This window comes from Nyctereutes procyonoides, unplaced genomic scaffold, assembly GCF_905146905.1.
Source record: "Nyctereutes procyonoides isolate TBG_1078 unplaced genomic scaffold, NYPRO_anot_genome, whole genome shotgun sequence".
Taxonomy (NCBI): Eukaryota; Metazoa; Chordata; class Mammalia; order Carnivora; family Canidae; genus Nyctereutes; species Nyctereutes procyonoides.
This window is the reverse complement of record NW_026575021.1, coordinates 16112288-16138191: the sequence shown is the minus strand read 5'-3', so window position 1 is coordinate 16138191 and position 25904 is coordinate 16112288. Positions and strand designations below refer to the sequence as shown.

Genomic DNA, 25904 nt, shown 5'->3' with positions numbered 1-25904 from the left:
TGGGGCTCGGGGGCTGAGGGCGGGACGGCAGGGAGCATCGGCGGCCACTCCCGTCCCATGACGCCAGCTCCAGGGTGCTGGCGTGTAGGCCGCTGGGTAGCGATGCCCGGGTGCCTCCGGGGGGCACGGGTCAGGAGGTGCGCAGAGTGGACCCCGACCTTCCTAAACGTCCCGGCCTCACCACTGGCCTCTACTCAGAGCCGTTCTTTCTCATCCCTCCCTCTCTTCCTTCCTCCTTCCTGCCATCCTCCCTCCCTCCCTTCCATCCTCCCTTCCTCCCGTCCTTCCTTCCATCCTTCCTTCCTCCCTTCCTCTCTGCCATCCTTTCTTCTGCTGGGACGCTCATACCGACTGTGCTTTGCCCGATCTTGTACCTACTGACCCACCCACTTTGCGCTCCTTAAAAAGTCCCTTTATCAGTGGTTCCCCGGCTTCCCATAGGACACCTGAGAGAAAGCCATCCGGAGCCTGAGCTCTAATCACCTGCTCCCTAATGGCAAGGCCGTTCCGCTCACAGCGATGCCCTCTCAAAGCTCATGAGTGAGTCAGAGAGGAAGTCCCCTAAGTCAGTCCAGGCCTCCCAAAGGGGTGAACAAAGGGCATCCTCAGAGACCGTGCTATTCTTTGGTCCCTAAGTGCCCGACACCTGCTTCCCGAGGGCCTTGTCCGCTCCGTCCTCAGGGAGCCCAGAGAGGCACCCCCGCCCTCCCAGAGCTTGTGCTGTGGTGAGCCCGTGTCTGTCGGCAAAGACCTCCACAAATGCCGTTAAGGATTCTCGGGTACGGGCAGCCCGGGGGGCTCAGCGGTTTAGCGCCGCCTTTGGCCCAGGGTGTGCTTCTGGAGTTCCGGGATCGAGTCCCACCTCGGGCTCCCTGCATGGAGCCTGCTTCTCCCTCTGCCTGTGTCTCTGCCTCTCCCTCTCTCTCTCTGTGTGTATTCTCATGAATAAATAAAATCTTAAAAAAAAAAAAGGATTCTCGGGTAGAAGCAGTGGGGATTCGAATCCGTCCTACGCGCAACGTGTAGCTCAGTCTCCTCGACAAAAACGTGCTAACGGAGCCGAACCCAGAGGAACGCGTACTGCGTGGTTCTGTGCACACGGCACGACATGGTCGACACTAACCCCCGCGCATGTGTGGCCTGTGCAGCTTCGCTGGGGAGTGTGTGTGGCGGGTGCACCTGCTGCGTATACTTTAAAGCTCCATAAAACACTCACAAAGATCCCCAGGAAGAGACGCAAAAACACGTGCTATTGGTCGTCCGTAGGTTAACCAGGCATGACCTCCCTGCTCTCTTCCCTGGAGAATCTAGAAAACTGGATTTGAATACGCCCATTGCAACAGCCCATTAACCGGCAAATGTGGGAGTTGGGGGCTCACGCTCTGTCCCCTGACCTGGGGGAGGTCGTCCATTCCAGTGTCGTCCGGTCCCGAGACAATCGAGGGTTTTCAGACTTTAGCCCCTCCTGGAACTGTCCCCTGGAGAAACAGGAGGCGGGCCTTGCTGCTGGGAGAGAGAGACCCACAAACCCTCTGGTCATTACCCTCCCCCCCCCCCCCCGAGACCTTGGGTCTGGCCCTGGTCCGGTTGCCTTCACTGTGAACTAGGACAATGACCAATCAGTGTTCTAGAACTACGGGAGCAGGTAAGTCAGGGGCGGGGGGGGGGGTGTGCACCGAGCATTCCGGGGTGTTTTCCCTGAAGATGCAGGAACACGTCTTTAGAAATCACTCTTTTCCCCATAAACTGTTACAAAACTGAACACGAGACTAGGTAATTTTTGCTGAAAACCCCAAAATTCAACTTGCTGGGAACTGAAAGCAGAGCTTTTTTTTTTTTTTTCCCCTTTACTCAAATAAGTCTTTGTCCACCATCAGAGTGAGAAATGAACAGCTTCTGAGGGCGGAGGTAAGAACCTTCTTTTAAAATTTCCCTTGGCTCAAGAGCTCAGGAGACAGTCCTTTGTGGAAGCGGCTTTTTAAAAAACATGCTTTAAAATATGTCTTTTCAGTGCCCTCATTTCTCTCTTTTTTTTTCCAATTTAACCTTTTTCTTGGCTTTATCAGATACCTTAAAATGTAAAGTGTCTGTACTGCAGAAGGTACAGCTTTGTAGCTCTGAATAATCAGACTGTAAAAGATTGTAAAAAAAAAAAAAAGATTCCAAAACTTCGGTTTTTCAAGTTATGGAATATTATCCAAGTCTGGTTTTGATTAGGGCCCTGCCAGTTTTCTAGGAATTGTGGTTTTTGTCAAATGCATGCAGAAGGCACTGATTGGGGCTCTGGTTGGAGTTCTGGTTTGCTTTCAGAAAACTGCAGAAACGCTCCCTGATGGCACTTGTGCAAATGCATGAGCGCGGCAGGGCGGGGTCGGGAGCTTGCGCCCCACGCCGGGCGCCCCTGGAGCCTGCCGCCCGCCCGCCACCGACGTAAGGGCATGAGCAATTTAACCGTTTGTGACCAACTGTAATTCAGGTTTGGCTTCTCTTCTCCTTCCTCCTCTGACACTGCCTCCTGCACACATCGTGGGCCGCACCTAAGCCGCCTTGTGTTTGGACTGAGCAGATTTTTTTTTTTTTTGTGGGCAGCACGGGGGCCTATTTTCACTTCTTCTCGGTGTTTTAATACACGTTTTGCATTCCTTAGAAATGTCGGGACTCCGTTCTCGGTCTCAGCAGCTAACGACGCTTCTCTTCCAGTGTGATGGGCAGCGACGGCCTGGCCGCAGACACGTCGCAGGCGATGTCTGCTGCTGGCCTGGTTCCGGAGCTGACCGTCGGTCTCGCCCCCTCCTCTAATTTTGTGTTTGGTCTTGTAGATACGGGCCGAGGACTCCTGTGTCTGATGACGCAGAGTAAGTTGCCTTGCGTTTGTAGGAACCCGGTAATAATAACTGGCCCAAGCTGCATGCCCGAGGGACTCCCCACTAATGGAAATGCCGTGGAGGCAGCAGCGAAGCGAGCGGCTGGCCTGCCTCACGCGGCCCCGGCAGCGCTCGGAGCGGAGCGCAGGACGTAGGCTCCTGCGGGGATGCGGGCGCGAGGGTGCCCCAAGCATGACTCTGAGGCACAGCTGCTGCTTAAATCCTAACATTTGCTTTCCACGGGTGTGGCATGGCGGGGCTGCTCGTAGGACCCGGCTGTTGGTGCCCCTTGTGAACCACAGAATCGTTCTGCATTTTGCACTTAATTCTTGATATGTGAGGACTTGGCCTTAACAATGAAGCAAGTCATTCTCACGGCCTTGGTTTTTGTTTTTTGTTTTTTTTTTTTTTTTTTAGCTAAGAAAATAAATCCTAAACCACTAATGATGGCTTCAGAAGCCCAAGTTCCTCCCAGGTTGGAGTAACGTAAACTGTGGGATGCTCAAGACCAGACCCTTGAGGTTTCGTTCGAATTCTGTGGCATAGCAAGGGGTCAGGATGTCCAACACTACGTGGGCTTTCCGCTCCCGGCTCCTTAGCTTCCGCTGCTCTCGGAGGGTCATTCCCTGCCTCTGCCTCACATCTCAGTGTGAGAAGCCAGCCCTCCCCACCCGTGACCGCAGTGACTCCGTCTCAGAAACGGGTTGCCCATCTGCAGAGCATCCCGAAGCAGAAATCCTCCAACGCAAAAGTCCCCTTTGCAGATTCCTAGTTTTCGCAGATCTGGGTAAATTTTTGTATTTTAAGAAACTTAATTCATATCTAATTCCCAGGGAGTGGCACACCGGCCACCCCGTGGGAAGCGCTGTGCGTGCTGGTGCGGCCCGGGCCGTCCGACCGGCAGCACTGGCCTGAGACGCGGACGGCACCAAGGGGTCAAGGTGTGAAGACTCAGAAATGCCTGCCGCCCACGGCAATGCGATTAGGCCCCCAGCTCGCTGTCCCAGGACCGCGTCCCCGTTGGCGTTCAGGTGTCCGCTTGCTTCGTGCTCCTCGCGCTAAGGCATCCGCCTCGGGTGCCAGGGCGTGTTCCCTTGTGCAGCCAGCAACTGCCTGGTGGCCCGGCGTGCAGGACGGTCACGTCACAGCCCTGAGGTCTCCCCGAGCTGGACGGGCTGCGTGGCGCCGAGGCGTCTGCAGGGTTGAGCCCTGCTTCTCACTTACAGGGTCTGTGGTGGCGACAGAGCCCCCCCAGGAGGGACACGGGCAGGACGGGCCGGCACCAACACGCTGGTGGGCTGGACTTGCTGTCCGCCGGTGCAGAGCCCGATGGAGGTGCACTTCCCGGGAGCTTGGGGGCAGGAGGCCGCAGCCGAGTCTTGCTGCGCCTGAACGTGAGACCTCACCCACAGGAAACGTCTGTGGGTTTTGTTTTTCCTTAAGGCGGTGCCGGTGGGTCTCCCCGCTCCGCTCCAAATTCACAAAAAGCAGCCTCGTGGCCTAAGAGGAAGCGGAGCTGCCGTCCAGGGGTCTTACCTGGAGCGTCCAGGGGCCCGCAGGTGCCTCTCGGGAGCGGACACGCCTCCCCGAAACCGCGAGGGGCGCAGAGTGCAAGGTCGTGTCGGGAGATTGTTTCTCAAGTAGAAGCGTTAGTGGCCCAGTTCATTCCCCACTCTCACCCGCTTCGGGGACCTTTCGGGGGCCACGACTGGCCGGGCTCTCTACTCAGGAGCGGCACGTTCTCAGGACAGCCCCAGTCGAACAAAGATGTGCCCTTTAAGGAAAACGCAGGTCGGGGTGGGGGTCGGGGTGGGGGGCAGAGGTTTCCACCTCCCAGGCGTGCCCATGCATCTAGTTTCGCCCCCTTGCCCTGCTCTTCAGGTGCACACCCCTCAAGCCTGCGCCCCCCCCCCCCCGGGACCCTGTCCCAGCAGCATGTGGCACGGGCTTGGAGCAGATGCTCCATGCAAGTCACATCAACATCCTGCAACCTGGGCTCCTCCACGGCCCCCACCTGCCCCCAGATATGCGCCCCTTCGCGCTGGAGGCCGAGTCCCACCTCTGAGGTCTGAACATTTTCCCGATGGTGACTCAGCCCATGTTCTAGCTAGTATTATCAATTCTCCACTTGCTTAGTTCCTTTTTTTTTTTTTTTTTTTTTTTTGGCCAGTTTGCTGGTATTTCTTAACCCAGAACAAAACAGAAAAACCCCTATCGGGGAAAATAGTCCTTCCTGGTATCCGGGAGGGCAAACGAGAGTTTCTCTTTTTATTCCGCCCACACTTGGGCTGCGGTAATTACAACTTCACGATGGGGCGGAGACAGGAACCCAGGGCAGAAGAGGGCACTTCCCAGGGCCTTGCCCCCGTCCTCTTCCGAGTGACCAAACCAAATCCCAAATCTTGGACAAGACATTTTTTCCCTGGGGTTCCAGAGGGAGACCCGGCTCCAGGAATGCGATGAATGTCAGTCTCCCTCCGGAAAGCCTACTTAAGTGAGTTTTCATGCACGATGTTAAAAAAAAACAACAACCAGGTTAGACTTTTCTACCTACTCTGCAAACTCCCCAAACCTTCTTAAACGACATTAATAAATAGTAAAAAAATAAATGAAAAGCCACAGCCCCTTGCCCCTTGGAGGGCTGCGCTTTATCCTTCTGGAAGGCTTGGCGGCCGTGGGCAGCACTACCTACGGAGCGTGCAGAGGCGGCTCCACGTGCTGGCTTGTCCCATCTGTGCCATAGAAGCCGCAGGTAAAAGTCCTTCCATGCAGTCTATGCAGTCAAGGTATCAGAATGCTCTTGGGGAAGATCAATTACAAGCACAGTCTCCCGTGCTGGCTCTCTTAGGTCAGACTTAAATAATCCAACGTGTAGACTGAAGGGGGAGGCCCCCCAACGGATTGAACCTGGACGCATCCCCATGAAGGTGGGCGGCCACTGCCCTGAGCGTCGGTCTTCCCCTCCCAGAGAGCTGGGCGCTAAGGACCCACCGGCATCCAGCGCTGCTGCTGCTGCTGCTGCTGCTGCTGCTGCTGCCGTCGTCTGGCCGTGGGGATGACTATTTTGCACGTCACCCTGATGTCTAGAATTAATCGGTGTCTAAGTGCATGGCTTTTCTTTTCTTTTTCTTTTTTTTTTTTTTTGCATTAAGCTGGCTTCGAAAATGGACTCTCCTCATCTTGCGTTCTTGGAGTTTAACAGCAGACCTGCATTTTTTTGATTTTGGACCATGTGACCCACTTGGTCCCAGAACTCATTTCTTTGAGAGAAGGAAAAAAAAAAAGAGGGAGGGAAGGAGAGAGGGAAGGAGGGAGGGGGAGGATTTTGCTTTGGTTTGTATTTCTGTTTTCATCTTGCTGCTTCAGCTTTTGCCGTAACAAAGGCCGCGTGAGCACCATGGAATAGTCCCTGTGTTCTTGCCCAATGTGTAATGCGCTCCTACAGAATATTATCAGTAATACGTGTAGCCTAAGGGTCTAAAAAATTGCTCGCCCTCCCAAAGAGTAAATTTAGAAGCCAAAGTAAGGTAAAATGCTCATGAGACTATTAGGATACGCTGGTTTCTATGTTTTACTCCTGCGTCCTTACAATAAAACACCTTATATCATTGATTGCAAGGTGCTATCGACTGCACTACCAGTGTAGACATTCTTACAGGAACCAGAAGTAACCACATCAGATCTATGAGTCAGTCAAGCCTAGGGCTGGATGCAGCCGCAGCTCAGAAGACGCAGCTAGGAGCTTGAGCCTGGAGGCCGGGTGATGCCTGGAGGGTGCAGAGGTCGCCTGAGTTAGTGTGCAGAGCGTGTAAGGCAGCTCTTGACGCACGAGCGCCCACCTGGGTGCAAGTTCTGCTTTGTGGAATGCCAGCCTCCTTGCCCACAGTCTCCCGCCTGCACCTTCTGTCTTCACTCCGCTTTCTGACACATTTGCCAATGAGAAAAGCCCGGAGCTCCCCAGTACCTTCCCTGCTCTTCCAAACACATCCCGGCACCTGCACCCTCAGTCCCATGGGCCGCGTCGCTGGCTGCGGCCGCCCTGCAGGCCGAGTGGCTGCGGGAGGGGGGGGGGGCCCTCCGGGGCGGAGCGTGCCGAGCAGCAGGACCCGGCCCATGGCTGCCCCCCGTGCCCCCCAGGAGCTCCAGCCTGCTGGACATGCGGTGTGAGGAGGAGACGGCGGTGCAGCCGCACAGCAGGGCCCGCCAGGAGCAGCTGCAGCTCATAAACAGCCAGCTGCGCGAGGAGGACGACAAGTGGCAGGACGTGAGTGCCGCGGGCTGCGGGCCGGGCTGCGCCTGCACGGGGGGCAGGGGGCCTGCGGGCTGAGAGGCCCTGTCATAGCCCGAGTGCCGGGACCCGGGGCCGGGGCAGGGAGGGCCAGGACGGTGACCGGACCGGGCGTGGCCCTTCACGGTCCTCACAGAGCCCCCGAGCAGCCCGTGGGGACCCTACCGTCCAAGAGCTAAAGCCTGTAACACCGACGGTAGGGCTGGCACCCCGTAGGCACCCCACCTTGTGACCCCGGGGAGGCTGGCAGGAGTCCACGTCACTGCCACCCTCACCTTAGACATCGGGGAATCGAGGCACAGATAGGCTGTTAAACGTGCCGAGATCCCAAAGCAGGGAGGACCCGCTCGGCTGCACCCCCACCCACCCAACCCCACAGGAACAATGACCTCTGCCTTCTGCGGGGTCTGTGCCCGTTCCCAACCACTCCGTCGTCAGCAAGCACAGCCGCAACGTGCGGGCCATAGATGGGAAAAAATGAGGTTTCCCAGGGGCCCCGGGAGGCAGCACCTTAAACCCCAGCGGCTGGCTATGAGTGAGCTATGATGCTAGCTCATATTACCATGGTTACGCGGACCGCTGCCCTGGCCCGGGGAACGGGCTCCATCCAGATGTCTCCTGCCTTCGAGGCGTCCCTGTTCCCACCAGACTTCCGCTGGGTTGAGTGGGGGCGGCTCGCCGAGCGCTGGGCCCACGAAGGGGGACCCAGGCTCGCCTGCGCATCCGTAGCAGCATCTCATGTCTCCCCGACCCCCCCCCCACGCCCCCAGGACCTGGCTCGTTGGAAGAGCCGTAGAAGAAGTGCTTCCCAGGACTTAATCAAGAAAGAGGAAGAGAGGAAGAAAATGGAGAAGTTACTGGCTGGAGAGGATGGGACGAGTGAACGAAGGAAAAGCATCAAAACCTACAGAGAAATCGTTCAAGAAAAGTGAGTCATTTCTGTTGTTGTTTTAAACATGCAGTAGTATCGAGATGTGCTTCGTTCTAAGACAGTGGTTGTCGCGAAGGCTCGGACACCCACGTGGCCCGGGGTGTCCCCCTTTCAGCTCAGCCTTGGCTCCTACCAAGGTCTTTGTGATTTTATGACTGTTGACTGTGTCGTTGCTTCCCCTGCCGTGTCCATCCTGTAGGGAGCGGAGAGAGAGGGAGCTGCACGAGGCCTATAAGAACGCGCGGTCCCAGGAGGAGGCAGAGGGGATCCTTCAGCAGTACATCGAGAGGTTCACCATCAGCGAGGCTGTCCTTGAACGCTTGGAGATGCCAAAAATTCTGGAAAGAAGCCATTCAACGGAGCCAAACTTAACCCCCTTCCTGAACGACCCTAACCCCATGAAGTACCTGCGGCGACAGTCACTGCCTCCACCCAAATTCACTGCCACCGTGGAGACCACCATCGCCCGGGCCAGTGTTCTGGATACTGGCGTGTCAGCAGGTGGCGGGTCTCCAAGCAAGACTGTCCCTTCCAAAGCAGTGCCTATGCTGACACCCAAGCCTTACTCCCAGCCCAAAAACTCTCAAGACGTTCTGAAGACCTTTAAGGTAGGACGCACTCCCTAAGAATCCCAGGTATTCGATCCACAAAAAGAAGCATCTTGCCCCCAAGAAGATGCAATTATTTTTTATCAAGCAAAAGCAGAATGGTTTAGCGTTCCCCATTGTGAAGGTTGGGTCTCAGGGGATTTGGTTAAAGTCTCCAAATAGGAGCGGGGTTTAGTTCCAGTCCCATATAACTGGTCTCTCTACCCTTGATTTAGTAAAACCCTGGGGCTCTCCGGCCATGTGGAGGTCTAGCAAACTCCCCCAAAACAAAATCGTAATTGCCTTTGGTTTAGATAGAGGCGTATGCAGCCACCCCTTCTTTTTTAAAGAATTTGGCATCATGTCCGAAAAGATGCTAGAGTCGCACAGAAGGAACTACGCAAGGAGCCCATAGGAACGCGGGATGTCCTTGATTCTCAGATGAGACAGGTTTCGAAAAATATTTTTTTAAGGGGAAAAAAACTAGGTTGTTTCCTGCTGATGAGTAGGTAATTTTCCAGAACCAAGAACCTCCTGTGTCAACCAAGCATCTTCACGCTTCCTCAGATTCCAGTGTTTTCCATCACGTCACGAGGAAGCAGGCCGTTCTTTGGCTTATGCTCTTTTGACTACAAAGAAAAACTGGTTTTCGTTGTCCCTGCACAACACGTGGGTTCTTAATGGGTCACAGAGGCGGGATTCATGAGCAGGAGACACGGGTACGTGGCCGTAAGGAAAGTCTGCTTGGCTACTGACCGTTGATGATGTGACGTCACGGATCTTCCCATCGAATTTCAGAGGGAACCAAACGTGGCTTAACTGACTCGGGATGGGTCTTAACCATCCTTGCCTTATGCTTTGATGGAACAGAAGGAGGGTGTCCTGGATGTCCCGTCTGGGCTGAGTCAAGATGTGGGTCCCTCGTGGGGCTGGGGCTGTGTCTTCCCAGCTCTGTCCCGGGAGCCTGGCCTAGGTGCCCGGCACGTAGTGGGCGCTCAGGAAGTTCTTAGTGAATAAATACATGGATTTCCCCCTGAGAAGCTGAGCTGCTCATCATGCACACTCACACAGGGACGAGTGTGTCCCCGTCGCGCTCACGTCCCACCTATGCTGCGGCAGCTCTCCGTCTCGGGCTCATGACCCAGCGCGGTCCGTGATGGTTTGCAAAGGAACATGCGATGCGGAGGTGGCCCAGCGCGGGGACAGGAATACCTTTACTTGACTTGGTACCCGAGCATCTGCTGGGATAAGCCAGCTGTCCACTTCCCGTCCTCTATGTGAGTAGTACAAGGTGGTCATGTAAACTGAGGAACCAGGATAGATGACTTGAAGGCAGGACTTTGACCCTGAGGAAACCTTGCCTCCCACTGTCGTGGCAAATCCGCGTAAGAGGGCCTCAGGAGGAACACGCATGGGGTGGGGGGAGCAGAGCTTCAGCTGAGATCTTTTTAGAGCTGGGGTTTGCTCTTGACCACCCACGAGCTGTGGACGCGTCACTGGCGTTGGGGGCTATTGCCCCATACGCAGCCCACCATTGACCAGCCATGGCCATGTGCAAAGGGTAAGGCCAGCTCAGAAGCTAAGGGGGATGTGCGTGTTCCTGTGGGGAGGGCAGGGGGCGGCGGGGACAGACAGTATGGGCTCAGGTTCCCAGGACGATACAATTAAGGGTAAAGGATGATCAAGTGAGGAGTTAAAGGCAGCGTTTATCACAGTGACAATTGCTACCTGTCACCAGGTTGTGAAATTCACTTAGTAGCTTGGTATCAGCATTTTTTTAAAATAAAGCAAAATTAAAAAATAAAAAATAAAAATAAAAAAAAAACAACCTCTAGTGCACCACACAGAATACAAGTAAATAGCGTTTCTGCAAAAGTCCTTTTTCAGCTGTATTTATGGGGGGGGGAGCTCAGCTGTGATTTGAGTTTCTTTCTTACAGATCACAGGCAGCAGATTACGTGAGCCACTGGCTCACGGTGAATGAGCAACACCTAACACCTGGCCTTCCCTGGATTCCTTGCGGAGGATCTTAGGGCACCTCGTAATTATAATAGCTAATGTTTACACGCACGGAATGTGCCTGACACCGTTGTAAACTCCGTACGTGAGTCAGTCCGTGAGATCCCCTCCATGGTGCTCTCCGGGAGATGCAGGTGTTAGGGAGTTGCTGGGTGGGGAGCCCGAGCACGCAGAGGGAAACACCTGAAGATCATGTGGTTTGGGACCCGAGGGGGGCTGACTGCAGAGCTCCTCGCATGACTGCTGTGTACTCGCCTCAGACCCCAAGACGGGGCGTTCTGGGTGCCTTTCAATAAGCCAGACCTAGCTGACCCCCCTCTCAACTCCTCCTTTCTTGCCTTTCCCACCTTGCCTAGACATGGGTGCAAAACAAAGTATTTTAATGTGTATGGCCTTCCGTTCTGGAAAAAATCGGGATTGTAAAATTACCTGGAAATAGGGCTTTACTGCGATGTAGCGTAGCATCGGGCCAGGGGCCCTCCGTGTTAGCTTGCGAAAATGTACCCGTTGCCCCCTTACCGCAGGGTAACCCGTAAAAGATTCCTGATCTGATGCGGGTTCCACCTCATTCATAGAAAAAAAAAATCTCAGTCGCGGAATAGCATTCAGAATTTAAATGGAGAAGTAGTGCAATCCAAGTAGGTGATGTGCATCTGTACTTAAGATTCCTTGATTTTTTTCTACACTTAATTTTTTTTGTATTTTTTATATTTATATATATTTATATATTTATATATTTTTATAAATATATTTTATATATTATATTTATATTTTATTTTATTTGAAATCAATTAACATGGTGTGCTAATTAACGTAGTGTATTATTCATTTCAGAGTCTACGTTTTAAAATAAGAGCCCACCCCAAGTAAGGTGAGCATGAAATTTAATCCAAAGTGAAGTGGCCTGAGATTTATGACCTTTTATTTTTTTTCCTTCAAAGCCTAAATATTTATTTTTTTATTTATTTTTAAATTTTTTTTATTGGAGTTCAATTTGCCAGCATATAGCATAACACCCAGTGCTCATCCCGTCAAGTGCCCCCTCAGTGCCCGTCACCCAGTCATACGGTCTCATTCATTTGGGGATTTATGACCCTTTAAAGAGGCCATCAGAAAGGTCATTTATGGGAGCCCTGATTTCCAGAACGGATGGGGGCATATGAAAGACCTCATTTCTTTGCTGGACTCTGATTAATAAATGATAATGTCTTCCAATGACCCTAAATGTGTTATCTCGTTGGGAAATAGCATGTTTTTTGTGCATTGTGTGTCTTACAGGTAGATGGGAAAGTCAGCATGAATGGAGAAGCAGTTCATGGTGACAAGGAGAAGGAGAGAGAATGTCCCACGGTGGCACCTGCCCCCTCATTAACCAAACCCCAGATGTTTGAAGGTGTGGCCAGAGTGCACGGGTCCCCAGCGGAGCTCAAACAGGACAACAATAGCATTGAGATCAACATAAAGAAGCCCAGTTCCGTTCCCCAAGAACTGAGAGTAAGAGCGAACTTTTCTTTTCCTTTTTTTGGGGTGATTCCGTGGTGAAAGAGTCTACTATTAAAAATAAGTCGGTCTTGAATAGCCACCGTTTCTTCCCTCCGCGTGGGTATGTCATCTTGCTGAGGCTGCTGTAGCAAAGTGCCATACGTTGAGTGGGTTAGGAATCAGAAACGACCTGTGTCATAGTCGTGCTGGCCGGGAGCCCAAAGTGAGGGTCTTGCGGGATGGCCCCTTCTGCAGGCTGCGAGGGAGACTCTGCTTGTTGCCGCCCTGCTGGTTTCGGGGGTTTGCTAGCCCATCTCTGGCTGTCGTTGGCTTGTAGAAGCGCCGCCCTGCTCTCTGCCTTCATCTTCACCTGCAATCCTACCCGTTCCCTGCCCGTGCCCAAGCCTCCCCTTTCTGTAAGGACACACGTTATCCTGGATGAGGGACCCACTCTGCTCCGGTCCTAGAGGTCAGGGTTAGGACCACACCTAATGTGACTCGTTATATCTGCAATGAGGTTACCTCCCAGGAAGGCCTCGCCTTCCCAGGAGTGCAAGGAGGTAGGACTTCAACACGTGAATTTGGGGTGCTGTGGGGAGACACAATTCAACCCGAACCGTGGGGTGTTACAGAAGTTGTATTATAGCTTATGAATAACAGAGACTTTTCCTTGTCTTCACATTCTTGGTTATCTAGTGTTACAGAAAAATAAATCCATCTCTAAAGGACCTTTTCCCTCCCTCTTTGTTCCCCATCAGACTTGTGAATATGTGTGAAAACGACTGGTGCCCTAAGGACCTGGCTTTCCATCCTTGACAAATGTATGAAAGAGTATCTATCTTATTAGCTAAATAAATAAATAAATAAATAAATAAATAAATAAATAGATAGATAGATAAAACTACAAAAAGATAAAAAAAACCCAAAAGATTAAAAGCAATAAAATGTTTTATTAGTTTAGCCCCTTAAATTCAGAGCAACTGGACCCAACTATTGAGTGGCCAAGCTGAAAAACGTAGGGTGGTTCAAGAACAGCAGAAGAGAAAACTCAAAATCCTATTATATTTGCTGGTTCAGAATGTAAAATACAGTCAGGAAGAGCACGCTTTCCAGGGGCTCTCAGGACGGGTCCTGCTGGTTTTGTGGCTCAGACCCAAACTTTCTCGACCACGGACACCGCCCAGCTCTTAGGACGTAGGCTGGACTCTGCACAGTCTTGTTCATTCTCACCAGACGCTGATTTCTGCAGTCTTCGTCGCTGGAGTTTGGGTCAGGATCGCAGAGGATGGGGGAGACCTTCACAGTTTTATGCCCCAGAGCCTGGAAAGGTCCGACACAGAGGGAAACTTGTCTTCCGAGGCTGAGTCAGAAGACCCAGCGAGCTAAACTCCCCAGTGGGCTGGACCTTATTTTTCTCATCTCCGGAGATATCCTCTTATCTCTTACCCTCGTTTAAGTGCAGTGTAGTTGGCGTACCATATCCTCTTCATTTCAAGGGCACGTCAGAGCGATCCGATAGCCTTCCACATTGCGAGCGGTCCCCACAGTGAGTCCGGGTACCGCCATCGCCGTACGAAGTCGTCACAATATTACGGGCTGTCTCCACGTGACCTGCTGTATAACCAGGAGCTTATTTATCTATTTTTAATTCTTTGAGGAACCTCCACACCGTTTCCCACAGTGGCTGCACCGTTTGCATTTCCCCCAAGAGTGTACAAGGTTCCCTTTTCTCTGCCTCCTTGCCAGCTCTGATTCTTTGTCTTCTTGGTGTAGCCAACGGGACAGGAGTGAGACGGTATCTCGTTGTGGTTTTTTGTTTTTTGGTTGTTTTTTTTTTCTTTTTTGGTTGTGGTTTTGATTTGCATCTCCTTGAGGACAAGCGACGTGGAGCATCTTCCCGTGTGCCTCTTGGCCATCTGGGTGTCATCTTTGGAAAAACAACTCAAGTCCTCTGCCTTTTTTTTTAATCACTTTGTTTTTTGATATCAAGAGGTGTAACTTCTTTATATATTTCGGGTGTTAATCCCGTTATCGGACGGGTGACTTACAAACATCTTCCTTTCCGTAGGTTGCCTTTTCGTTTTGTTGATGATTTCCCTGGCCGTGCAGGAGCTTTTTAGTTTGATATAATCCAGTTTTTCCAGGGTTAGCTTCTGTTAGCCCAGCCAGAGGAGACTGGTCCAAACGAACACTACTGAGACAAACGTCAAAGAACCTATGATTTCCTCTAAGTATTTTATGGTTTTCGGTATCACAGTTAATATGTTGATCCATTTTGGATTTATTTGTAGATGGTGTAAGATAATGGCCGTGTTTCATTCTGGGGTTTGTCTTTTGAAGAATAAAATGTGTTTTCTCAGAGGAGCTGGAGGACGTAGGTCTTCCCCATGGTGCCCAAGTCCTGTGGAGGAGTTTCAAACTGGAATAAACCTAAATAATTTCCTCACCATGGTAACATATTCACTGGCCTCCAGGAGCAAAGTTTTGAGATCCATGCATATGCTGAGTCTCTCATTGTGGAATTTAATCTCACTTTTCATTTGCATAAATGTTATCATCTCTGAAGAATTCTTAACAAATTATCCTAAGACGAAATGTTGAGTTTCGCTGCTAGCGTGGGAACTTCACTGGTAGAGTCAACACACGCTCTTAATTTTAAATTAGAAGTGCCTGTAATTAACTCGACATCGCAGTGGTAGGATTGCTCTTCTGGGACACTCAGGAATTCTGTTCTTATTTGTCTTTTGCCACAGTTATTGATACGCATTTCTTCAGTTCCCTCCATAAGGACTTTCCATGACTCGGTTTGATGACTCTGTCAGGCCACAGGCCCTTTGCACATACTATCCAGCACAGGTCTTTCTCATTCTCCTTGGGAAAAGCAATGTTTTGGTGCCATGCTTGTCCCGTGACACCTGCCATGTAATAGAGGGACACAGGACTGACTCGGGCACAGCCGACTGAGTATGAGAACAAACCCTGAGGGCTCTACTATCGGGCACATGTCTGCTTTCTACCTCTTAGCCAGTTCTGCCCTCTGACCATTTTGTTGTTTGAGTCTGGGGGAAACCCTGCCCTTGGATGAATAGATTTTATTCCCAACAGAAGTTAAAGAGATGAGATTGCGGTATGAAGCCCAAACTTTCTCTAAGTCTTTAACCATTTAGGGGAAAAAACAGCTTTTTCTGTGGCATTAAGCAGAAGACTCCTAAAAAAGAGCAAGGGGTTTGTTGGTTTGTAGAGAAGCATAGCCTCCCTTTAAAAAATATACTCATTCTTGATGATTAGTAATTCTCTTATTTTTACAGGGAGCAAAATTCTCCAAAAAAGCGATGTCTTCTCTTTTTAGGGGCAGGCATTTTCCACTTTAAAAGTCGTTAAGCACCCTGAGGTCAAAGCAAAGAGGGACCAAAATATTTCACACTTGTTGCATTGTCCCCTGAAGTGTCTTGTTTGAGGAGGAGCAAAATCAGATGATCTGAAAGGAATCAGGTTACTTCAGAAATTCATACAGCATAACCAGGAGAGCTCTGATCTGAAGGTGTCCTGCTGGGCTTCCTTCCCCTGAGCCACTGATCCAGGTGGGGTCAAGGTGTGGGTCCAAACTCATGGAAAAGCCTGGGAGGCTCTTCCTGTATATGCCCCTTACTTGAAAACACTGCCTAGTTTAGGGGTGCCCGGTGGGGCAGTCGGTCAAGCATCCAGCTCCTGGTTTCGGCTCAGGTCCCGATCTCAGGGTCGTGGGATGGAGCCCCATGTCTGGGTCTGCACTCGGTGTGGAGTCTGTGGGGGTTCTCTCTCCCGCTCCCTCTGCCCCTCCCATGTGTGCTCTCTCTCTAAAATAAAGACCTCTTTTAAAGAAGAAGAAAGGAGGAGGAGGAGGAGGAGGAGGAGGAGGAGGAGGAGGAGGAGAAGAAGAAGAAGAAGAAGAAGAAGAAGAAGAAGAAGAAGAAAGAAGAAGAAGAAGAAGAAGAAAAGAAAAGAAGGAAAGAAGAAGGAAAGAAGAAGAAGAAGAAGAAGAAGAAGAAGAAGAAGAAGAAGAAGAAGAAGAAGAAGAAGAAGAAGAAGAAGAAGAAAGAAGAAGAAAGGGGCACCTGGGTGGTTCAGTGGTTGACCGTCTGCCTTCAGCCCAGGGCCTGATCCTGGAGACCTGGGATCGAGTCCCACATTGGGCTCCCTGCATGGAGCCTGCTTTCTCCCGCTGCCTGTGCCTCTGCCTCTCTGTGTATGTCCCATGAATAAATAAAATCTTAAAAAAAAAAGAAAGGAAGGAAGAAAGAAAGAAAAGAGAAAAGAAAAGAGAAAAGGAAGGAAGGAAAGAAGGGAGGAAGGAAGGAAGGAAGGGAGGGAGGAAGGGAGGGAGGAAGGAAGGAGTGTCTGGTTCGGAGTAATTTCTGGCTCAAGAAGCCCTGGTGGTTTCGAGGAGGAAGCATTCATTGCTCTGCCTCTGGGCCTCAATGCCCTTGGTCAACCGATGCGGGGCCGTGGCAGTATTTCCTGGGGAGGTGGCTCCGCGTGTGCCTGCTAGACAACGAAATGTCGGTGCGTCATTATAACGTCTCCATACTCACAGTCCATGACTCCAGAAGTTTTCCATTCCCAATGTGTTATCTCCAGCGTCATTTTAAAGGACTCTCTTCTCTAGTAAACCTACTCCCCATTTTACTTCCTCCACCGCACGCCAAGAAAAGCACTTCTCACTGCGTAACAGCCAGTGTATCCCTGGGGAAGCGGTGGGCCTGACTGGTCAGGGCAGGGTATGGCGACCAGCTTGAAACAGGGGCCTCCTGGGGCCTGATACCAGCTTGGACTCGGTTCTGTTTTCTAATTCATTGGCCCCACAGAGTGGGGAGTCAAAGGAATAGTGTTCTCTTTAAATGGTGTCTTTCTTCCAAAAATTGCATTCCCAACAGATGCACTCTCTACAGAGGAGTAGCCTCACCCACCACGAAAATGTCACAGTTGTCCAGGGCGAGCTGGAGCTGTCCCAAGGGCACAGCAGCCGTGGGCAGGAGCGCTCATTCAGACCGCAGAGAGGGGCGACAGCCAGGCTCCAGTGGGAGGGGATGGGGTGAGGTTGGAGGCTCAGCCTGTGGGGCCAGCGCCACCACTGTTGTGTGATTCACGCTATGTCATCTCTTCGGTTGCTTCCTGCCTCACCTTTGGCCCTGAAAACCCTTGGGACCATTGCTCTCTCACTTTAGAAATGGATCTGAAATTAAACTAGGCCTGTTAGGGGCCCTGGGGGGCTCAGTGGTTCAGCATCTGCCTTTGCTTAGGGCGTGATCTCAGGTCCCGGGATCGAGTCCCGCATTGGGCTCCCTGCAGGGAGCCTGCTTCTCCCTCTGCCTGTGTCTCTGCCTCTCTCTCTATGTCTCTCAGGAATAAATAAATAAAATATTTTTCCTAAAAAGTGCTGGATAACAGGGTCAGAAGACTAGAGGGATGTAAGATTGCAAAGAACAGGTAAGACCGTCATAGGTTGGGGTTATGGGAAGGGTTTTGTGTGGGATAGAGATTTTGAAATTTGGCCTTAGATGTGGGATTCCCATTGGTATGGAGCATGTCGGGAATAGCGGGAGCAAAGGCATGGACGATGAGGAACGGTAATGAGGAATCCACGAGACGATCCCAAGAGGGAGTCACAGGGTGAAGAGGCGACGAGGGTGACTGGGACGCTACACGCTACAAGCAGGGGTATCCTGCCTCCCACGGCTTCATCTGATTATCCCTGAGATATTTCCCAGCAGAAGCCTAACACTTTTTTTTTAATTAGGCATTTAAAAATATTGGCTCCTGTAAGAAAATCATGTCATAGCATAAATCCAGACTCCTGGAATCCCAGGTTAGAAAATAAGTTGTAAGTTCTTCTTCTCTGATGGTGAATTTATCCTGTTCAATAACCTGCAGAAGGATGTTTCTGTCTCCCCCAAAGCTAGACCCACTGCAAGTTGTATTTATATTTGAACCTCTTCCTCTGTGGTACCAAAAATGACCATTTTCCTAAAATACCGAGAGTACTCTGTGCAGTAGGTCAGAGATCTAACCCCACCTGAGCCTCAGTTTATATGAAAGACAAAGACAATGCGAGCACGTCATCCGATGGTTGGTGTGAGGATTCGTGTACAGAGAGCACTTGGCGGACGTCAAGGCGGCTCAAGGACAGAGGTGCCCTTACGGTATATGTAATAACGGTTGTACAACAGATGGGAGACAGTCACGGTATTTTTCAGTAACGTTTCTTAGCTTAAACCAAGATCATCAAAATGACCATAGTGCTCAGGTGCGAATTTCAGACAAATGGGATGAATTTCTTGTCACCGTCCAGCTCGGCTTGTCAGTCCTTCCGGCTGGAATTCACTAGGAAACGTGCAGATGGGAGTAGCTCCTTCCAGAAGATGATTGCCCTCGCAGGTGCTCCTGTGGTGCTTCCCCCGTGCTCCTGGCCCCCCATCACCCCTCTCTTGCCCAGTTCTGGCTTCCCTCTGCCATCTGAGGGAAGTGATCAGCTCCCACTCACCAGCGGGTCCCTGGGGTGGGAGTGGGGGGTGTCATGCAAGCCCCCCTGCTGGCAAGCACCTTCCTATCCAGTTTGTGGCAATTCTTGCCCATTGACCAAACCTCACTAGTCACTGTTTGGACTGTTTGACCTGCTTTTCTCAAGCCAAGTAATTAGGTAGGTGAATTTTTTTTTCAACCTTGATAATATCAGCCATAAGCCTTCGTCTTGAAAATTCAGTACTTTACTAACGTGGTCTGACCCAGGAAAAGAGACAATTAAATCTTTCTTAGAACATTTCACTTTGCAGTGAGAGCGGGGGGAAGGCATTCGAGTAGGTGCTGTTTTCCTTATGACTGAGACCAACTGCAAATTCCTTTCAGATGTCAAATGCCAACAGGCATTTCTTTAGAAACTTTTTCTCTGTCGAGAAGTAACTGTAAGAGTGTGTGATTAAAAGCCGTTAAAAATGTTGAGGTTCAGAAGCATTCACAGACTTCAAAAAAAGTATACATCCGAGACGATTTCTAAAAAAATCCAAACTAGCCCATCTTACCTGGACCGGAGCCTCACATCGTTGGTTCAAAAAAACTTAAGCAAAAAGAAAAAGTCTAAGGAATGGGGAGTCTGGTTCTCCATGTAGATCCTCTTTCATCCAGTGAAAATAGATACTCGGAGGTATAAAAGTGGACGGGGAAACACATGCATGGCATATGTGATACCTGGGTCATGGTGCCAAGACATAAATAGACTGATTTTCCAGGCTTCCGTCCAGATAAGTTATTTGAGACCGAAGCCAGGAAATCACTCAGTCACAGAAGAGTAGCTCAGGGAAGAAAGCACTTTGGGTATCACCTCTTCCAACCCGTAGAGGTCAAACCATCAATCCAACTCTGTCCTGGAAACGGGACCACCCAAGCTCTGGGTCTCGGGACGTTCCTGCTCTCCGGCTTCGTATTTCCAGTTCCTCCTCCCGTGTGGTGGTCTAGGCCAACCCAGCAGGCAGATCCTGGTTAGACCTAGCAACCAGACGCCAGGGGAGCCTGTGGCCACACCAGGTTCCTCTCCGGCCAGGAAGCTGCCACCACCCACCCGTGGGCCCGAGGCTAAGTCTGGCACCAGAGCCAGCCTGCATCTCGGTTCTCCGTCCGGGAGAGGCTGACTGGGGGCCGAGGCCCCGTCACCTTTCTGTATTCTTATTTACTCGGGTCCAGGGCTCTGTTCTTATTTACTTGTTTTCATTCTTGAGGCAGTGTTACCGGGTGGAGAAGGGAAGGCCTCGCTCCCAGTAGCTGGAACCAAAGGAATGTACAGATCAGAAAGTGCCATTTCCAGCAAGGCCAGTCTGTCCCAGGCCAGTTTCCCAGCCCATTGGGACTGCTTGGAACTGCCAATTTTGATCTCATTTCCTTTGAAGTAGTGATGTGAGGACAAAGATAACAAACTTTCAAGATGCAGTAGCCAGACACAAGTTAATCAGACTGTTTTGGGGGATTTCCCTTGATTACATCCTCTGTTGACTCTTGAACAACACGCTTCGAACCGCGTGGGTCCACTTAGGTGTGGATTTGTTTCTATATATACTGTATGTATTTACTCTTCCTTATGGTTTTCTTAGTGACATTTTCTCACTTTATTTTAAGAATATGTATGGGGGGTGCCTGGGTGGCTCAGTAGGTTAAGCGTTTGCCTTTGTTGGCTCAGGTCATGATCCCGGGGTCCTGGGGTCGAGCCCCATGCGGCGGGGAGTCTGCTTCCCTGTCCGTCTCCCTCTGCCTCTCCCTTCTCTCTCTCTCTCTAATGAATAAATTAAAAAATCTTTAAAAAAAATACATATGGAACACATATAACAAACACTGTATTAATGGACTATGTTATCAGTAAGGCTTCTGGCCATTGATAGGCTATTAGCATAGTTTTTGAGGAGTCAAAAGTTACACATGAATTTTTGACTGTGCAGAGGGGTCAGCGCCCCCAACCCCACCTTTGTTCAAGATCCATCCATAGTCTAAGCATATTGCAAAACACAGAACAGTATAAAGGAAATAAAACTGCATACGGCTCCGGCCATATGGAAATGGATCCTAAGATTTCTTTTTAAATGTGTGTCCTCCTCTTTCTCTCCGTGCATATAAAATATTTATTAAATGGGCTCGTGTTATTCAAATTGTGTCATAGCTTGCTTTTTCTCTTCATTTACCATGAATATTTTGCTAGCTAATAACCTGACTTGGGTGACCACTGTGTGTTTAAAGTAAGCTTGAGAGTGTGAATTCCATGAATGATGCACAGAATATTTGCTCACCTGACCTGGATCACATATCTGCTCGGTGCCAGGTGCTGTGCTGTGTGCTCCCCCAACCCCGCAGAACCTGGGCTGGGTGGAGGGCCCCAAGATGGGATGGTGGCTAGGGGCAGTCAGGTCTTGAGCTGCCCTCGGAAGTGGAGTCTTGGCCAGATTGCCTCCTGTTCTGAGAGATTCCAGGGAGTTCTCATCTTCTGCAGAACAAACAGATGAGAAGGAGAATGGATGACAAGGGAAGGGACTGGAAAGGGCAGTTTGAATCATTTCAGCAATAAACTTGGGGATTCTCAGGTTCTTATATTTCGTCTTAACAATCAAAACCTTTACACACCTGGGGACGACGCAGAGGTGGGCGTGAGTCTGAGCCCAGATGATGGAGCACTGAGGTTGCCAGCACTGGGCCCAAGGTTCCCACCGCCTCTGCCTATTAGCACTGACCCTACATAAGCCACGTAGCCCCTTGGGCCTCAGTTTCCTCACCTGTATTAAGAGAATCCTATTGATACCTACGTTCCAAGCTGCTGTGAGCATCAAGTGAAATAAGCCCTGTCAGGTGCCCTGACAGCACTGACACGTGGTAAACGCGGTATCAAAGGTAACGACGGGACATAACATCTATAAAGCATCGTGTTTAAGGGAAGGTAAATAGGGTCGTCTGGGAGCTCAGTGTTTGAGCGGTAAGCCAGAGAGAAATGAATTCAGAAATCTGAGAATTCTTGGAAATGGAAGTGCTCCATTAGTCATGCATAAGTAAACTTGTCCTGGAATGTGATGTGCGAGGAAAATAATCCTCAGTGAAGGAGCGCTGGAGGATTTTGTCTCCTGCGCATTATAAATTATGTCTAAAGGGCTTCATGAATTATTTGCTGGATTCCAAGTGGCACACTTTCCGCATTTGAAGGTCTCTAAATCGCTCTGTATCTTACCGCCAGCAGCGCATCATGAGAAGGAGCGTATATACCCTTTCTAGGTCGTACCCAGAGGAACACAACTTAGACTTGGCATCCGAGATGTGATAACTGTGCCCATGTCTTTGTTCATTTTTGGAGCAGGAAGGCTTGGCCCAGTTTTTATAGTTCTTTCTTTTGTTCCTAGTGATCAGAAACGCTAGTGTTCTCAAAAGCATTCTTCACCAATATTTAAATCTGCAAATTTGTCTTCCAACTTCAGATAGTTTTCTATAATGAATTTGGGGGCACAGCCTAAAAATCAGTATTTCTGATAGTAGTTTATATATGGAAATCATAAAAATACTACCACATGTGTGGTGCGGGAGTGTGTTAAATTATAAAATCTAACTTATTCTTTTGTCATGCGAGGCTGGTCAATCTTCAAATACTGCTTTTCCATCAGCCATTTACGTAAGAATGCAAACGCGTGTACCACGTGCGTATCACATATGATAAAAGAGACTTTAACTATTTCCAGTCATTAAGTCTCTTTGAAGGGATTCAACTCAGGCTTGGTAATATATTAAAAAGTTACAGAATTGATCAAATAATATAAATACGGTGCTTATTCCGTTTTTAAAAGTATATTTTAATTTAATATTATGTTCTTCCAGAATTGATACATAATAATCCATCATGAGAAAATGTGCATCAGGGCGCCTGGGGGGTTCAGTCAGTTGAGCGTCTGCCTTCAGCTCAGGTCGTGATCCCAGGGTCCTGGGATGGAGTCCCGCATCGGGCTCCCAGCTCAGTGAGGCGTCTACTTCTCCTTCTCCCTCTCCCCTGCTCATTCTCAGTCTCACACTCACTGTCTCAAATAAATAAAATCTTTAAAAAAAAAAAGAAAGAAAGAAAATGCCCATCTAATTATGAGTTCAAAATCACCCCATCCTCCAAAAGAAAAAACAAATTTTTGCCACTAGATGCAATTGTAAAATCTTTTAGAAGCTCCAAAGTCTTGTTGCCTAAAGTTTCTTAGTGCTTTTTTTTAAAAAGCTTAGAAAATTTGCAAATAATTTTTATTTATTTTTTACAGCGGTTTTTTTTCTAATTTTTTATTGAAGCAATTTTTTTATTCCAATTTATGTATCGTGGCAACACATAACATAAAATTTACTATCGTACCCATTTTTACGTGTGCTCTTCAGTGTATCAAGTACTTTCATAATGTGCAACTGTCACCACCATCATCTCCAGAATTCTTTTCATCTTGCAACACCAAAACTTGTCACCCATTAAACAATAACTCCCCACGATCCCCTCCCCCAGACCCTACTTTCTGTCCCCTTTCCCCCCCGCACCCCAGCCTGTGGTAACTGGGCTCCACATATAACTAAGATCGTGCAATATTTGTCTTTCTATGTCAGCTTATTTCACTTAGCCTAAGACTCTCCAGGTTCATCCATGTTGCAAATAGCAGAATTTCCTTCTTTCTCATGGCTCAGTAATATCCCGCTGTGTCTGTATATGTGTGTGTGTATAGTTAGATAAGAGATAGGCGTTTATTCGTATATAGATACAAATTATACATGCATGAATGATATATTTGCATATAATATTAATATTTATATATCATCACACTTATGTATTTCATTATACATGTAATATAATATTTAAACATCACATTTTCTTTATCTGTTCATCCATCAACCTTAGGTTGGCTATTATGAACTATGTTGCGGTGAATGTGGAGTGCAGATAGCTCCTCGAGACCCTGATTTCATTTTCTTTGGATATGTACCCAGAAGTGAAATTGCTAGATCATACGATAGTTCTATTTTTTATTTTTTTATTCTTGATTGTTCGAGGAGCTGTTTTCCACAATGGCTATAGCAACTTACATTCCCACCATGAGTGTACAGGAATTCACTTTTCTCCACGTTTGATGACACTTGTTACCTTTGACTTTTTAATAACAGTCATTCTTAATTCTTAAGTCACTCTTAATAACAGTATGAGGTGCTATCTCATTGTAGTAGTTTTGATTTCCCTGATGATTAGAGATGTTGAGCATCTTTTCATATACTATTTAACTATTTTAATTGGATTATTTGTGCCTTTTTTTTGCTATGGTGTTGTAAGAGTGCCTTGTGTATTTTTGGATATGAATTCCTTATTGGATATATGATTTGCAAATATCTTTCCCATTGTATAGGTTACCCTTTCATCCTGTTGTTTCCTTTTCTCTGAAGAACCTTTTTAGTTTGTGGTAATCCCACTGGTTTATCTTTTATTGCCTGTGCTTTTGGTGTCAAATCATTGCTGAAACCAATGCCAAGGAGCTTTTCTCCTGCTTTCTTCTAGGAGTTTTGCAGTTTTAAGTCTCTATCCCATTTAGACATTGATTTTTGTGTATGGTGTCAGGTAAGAATCAAATTTCATTCTTTCACATGTAGAGATCCTGTTTTCCCAACACCATTTGTGGAAAAAATCCTTTATACATTCTGTGTTCTGGTGCTCTGGTCAAAAATTAGTTGACCATAAAAAAAAAAATAGTTGACCATAAAAGTGTAGGTTGATTTCTGGGCTCTCTGTTCTATTCCATTGATCTATGTACCTTCTTGTATGACAGTGCCATACTGTTTCAATTACTGTAGCTTTTGCTAATATAGTTTGAAATCAGGAAGTATGATGTCTCCAGCTTTACTCTTCTTGCTCGAGATTGCTTTAGCCATTTAGGATCTTCTGTAGTTCCACATGAATTTTAGGGGTTTTTAAAAATTTCTGCGAATATGCCATTGGAATTTTGTTAGGGACTGCACTGAATCTGTAGATTTCTTTGGGTAGTATGGACATTTTAATAATCCATGAGCATAAGCTATCTTCTATTTACTTGTGTCTTCTTCAATTCCTTCACCCATGTTTTAGTTCTCAGTATACAAATCTCTCACCTTTGTTAAATTTATTTCTAAGTATCTTATTCTTTTCAATGCTGTTGTAATCGGGATTGTTTTCTTCTTTTTTTATGTTGTATATTGATTTTGTATCCTGCAACTTTACTGAATTCATTTATTAGTTTTAACAGTTTTTTGGTGGAGTCTTTACCGTTTTCTGTATATATAAGAACATATCATCTACAAACAGAAATAATTTTGCCTCATCCTTTCCTATTTGGATGCCTTTTATTTCTTTTTCTTGCCTAATTGCTCTGGCTAGGACTTCCACTACTATACTGAATAGAAGCAGGAAGAGTGGGCACCCTTGTCTTGTTCCTGATCCTAGAGGAAAGGCTTTGAGCTTTCACCAGTAAATACTATGTTAGTTATGAACTTGTCAAATATGGCCCTTATTATGTTTAAGTAGTTTCTTCTGTACCTAATTTGTTGAGCACTTCTATCATGAATAGGTGTTGAATTTTGTCAAAGGCTCTTTCTGCATCTATTGAGATGAGCATATTATTTTTATCCTTCACTTTATTAATATGGTATATCACATTTTATGATTTACATAGTTGAACCATTCTTGCATTCTTTCATAAAGTTTTTTTTTGTTTTTAAAGAATTCGATAACAATTTCCACCAATGCATTAACTATTAAGAGCTTTCATTTTGGTTGGGTGAAAGGCAAATCTTGATTTAGGAGTAATATATATATACTTACAAGATGTCAATAAATGCATTGCTTTTTGAGAACCCATGCAGATATTTTATAAAGTACTAATAATGCCTTTTCTGAAACCAATTTTAATATTTATCTTAAAACCTTTTAAAATGTATTATTTCATACATATTTTAAAAATTCAAATTCAGCCCTTTATAATAAGACACTATGACTAAAAAACATACTAGTTATTAATTTGTTTTCTTTGATTGTTCAAGTATATTTTAGCCAGTATTTAGTCATCCTTTTAATTACTTTTATCAAGCAACTACTATAATATCAGTGGGAGAATTTTGAAATCTCCCTGGAATCAATTGGCTCCCAAGTAAAGATAATGTAAAATTACATTGATTTTGTTTTCTGAATCAGAAGCAATACA

The 25904-nt window shown here is 48.1% G+C and overlaps 1 protein-coding gene across 9 annotated transcripts in view; it reads left to right on the top strand.

Annotated features, from left to right (window-relative positions):
• LIMCH1 (LIM and calponin homology domains 1) overlaps positions 1 to 25904 on the top strand; it is a 293512-nt gene that overhangs the window by 231728 nt on the left and 35880 nt on the right. For 7 of the 9 annotated variants that reach the window (XM_055340216.1, XM_055340197.1, XM_055340179.1 and 4 more), the window contains 5 exons: positions 2820 to 2855; positions 7002 to 7128; positions 7923 to 8080; positions 8283 to 8691; positions 11968 to 12183. In XM_055340216.1, coding sequence (XP_055196191.1) covers positions 2820 to 2855; positions 7002 to 7128; positions 7923 to 8080; positions 8283 to 8691; positions 11968 to 12183 — 946 coding nt within the window. The remainder of the gene's footprint in view (positions 1 to 2819; positions 2856 to 7001; positions 7129 to 7922; positions 8081 to 8282; positions 8692 to 11967; positions 12184 to 25904) is intronic. The other 2 variants (XM_055340230.1, XM_055340206.1) reach the window with 1 other exon arrangement.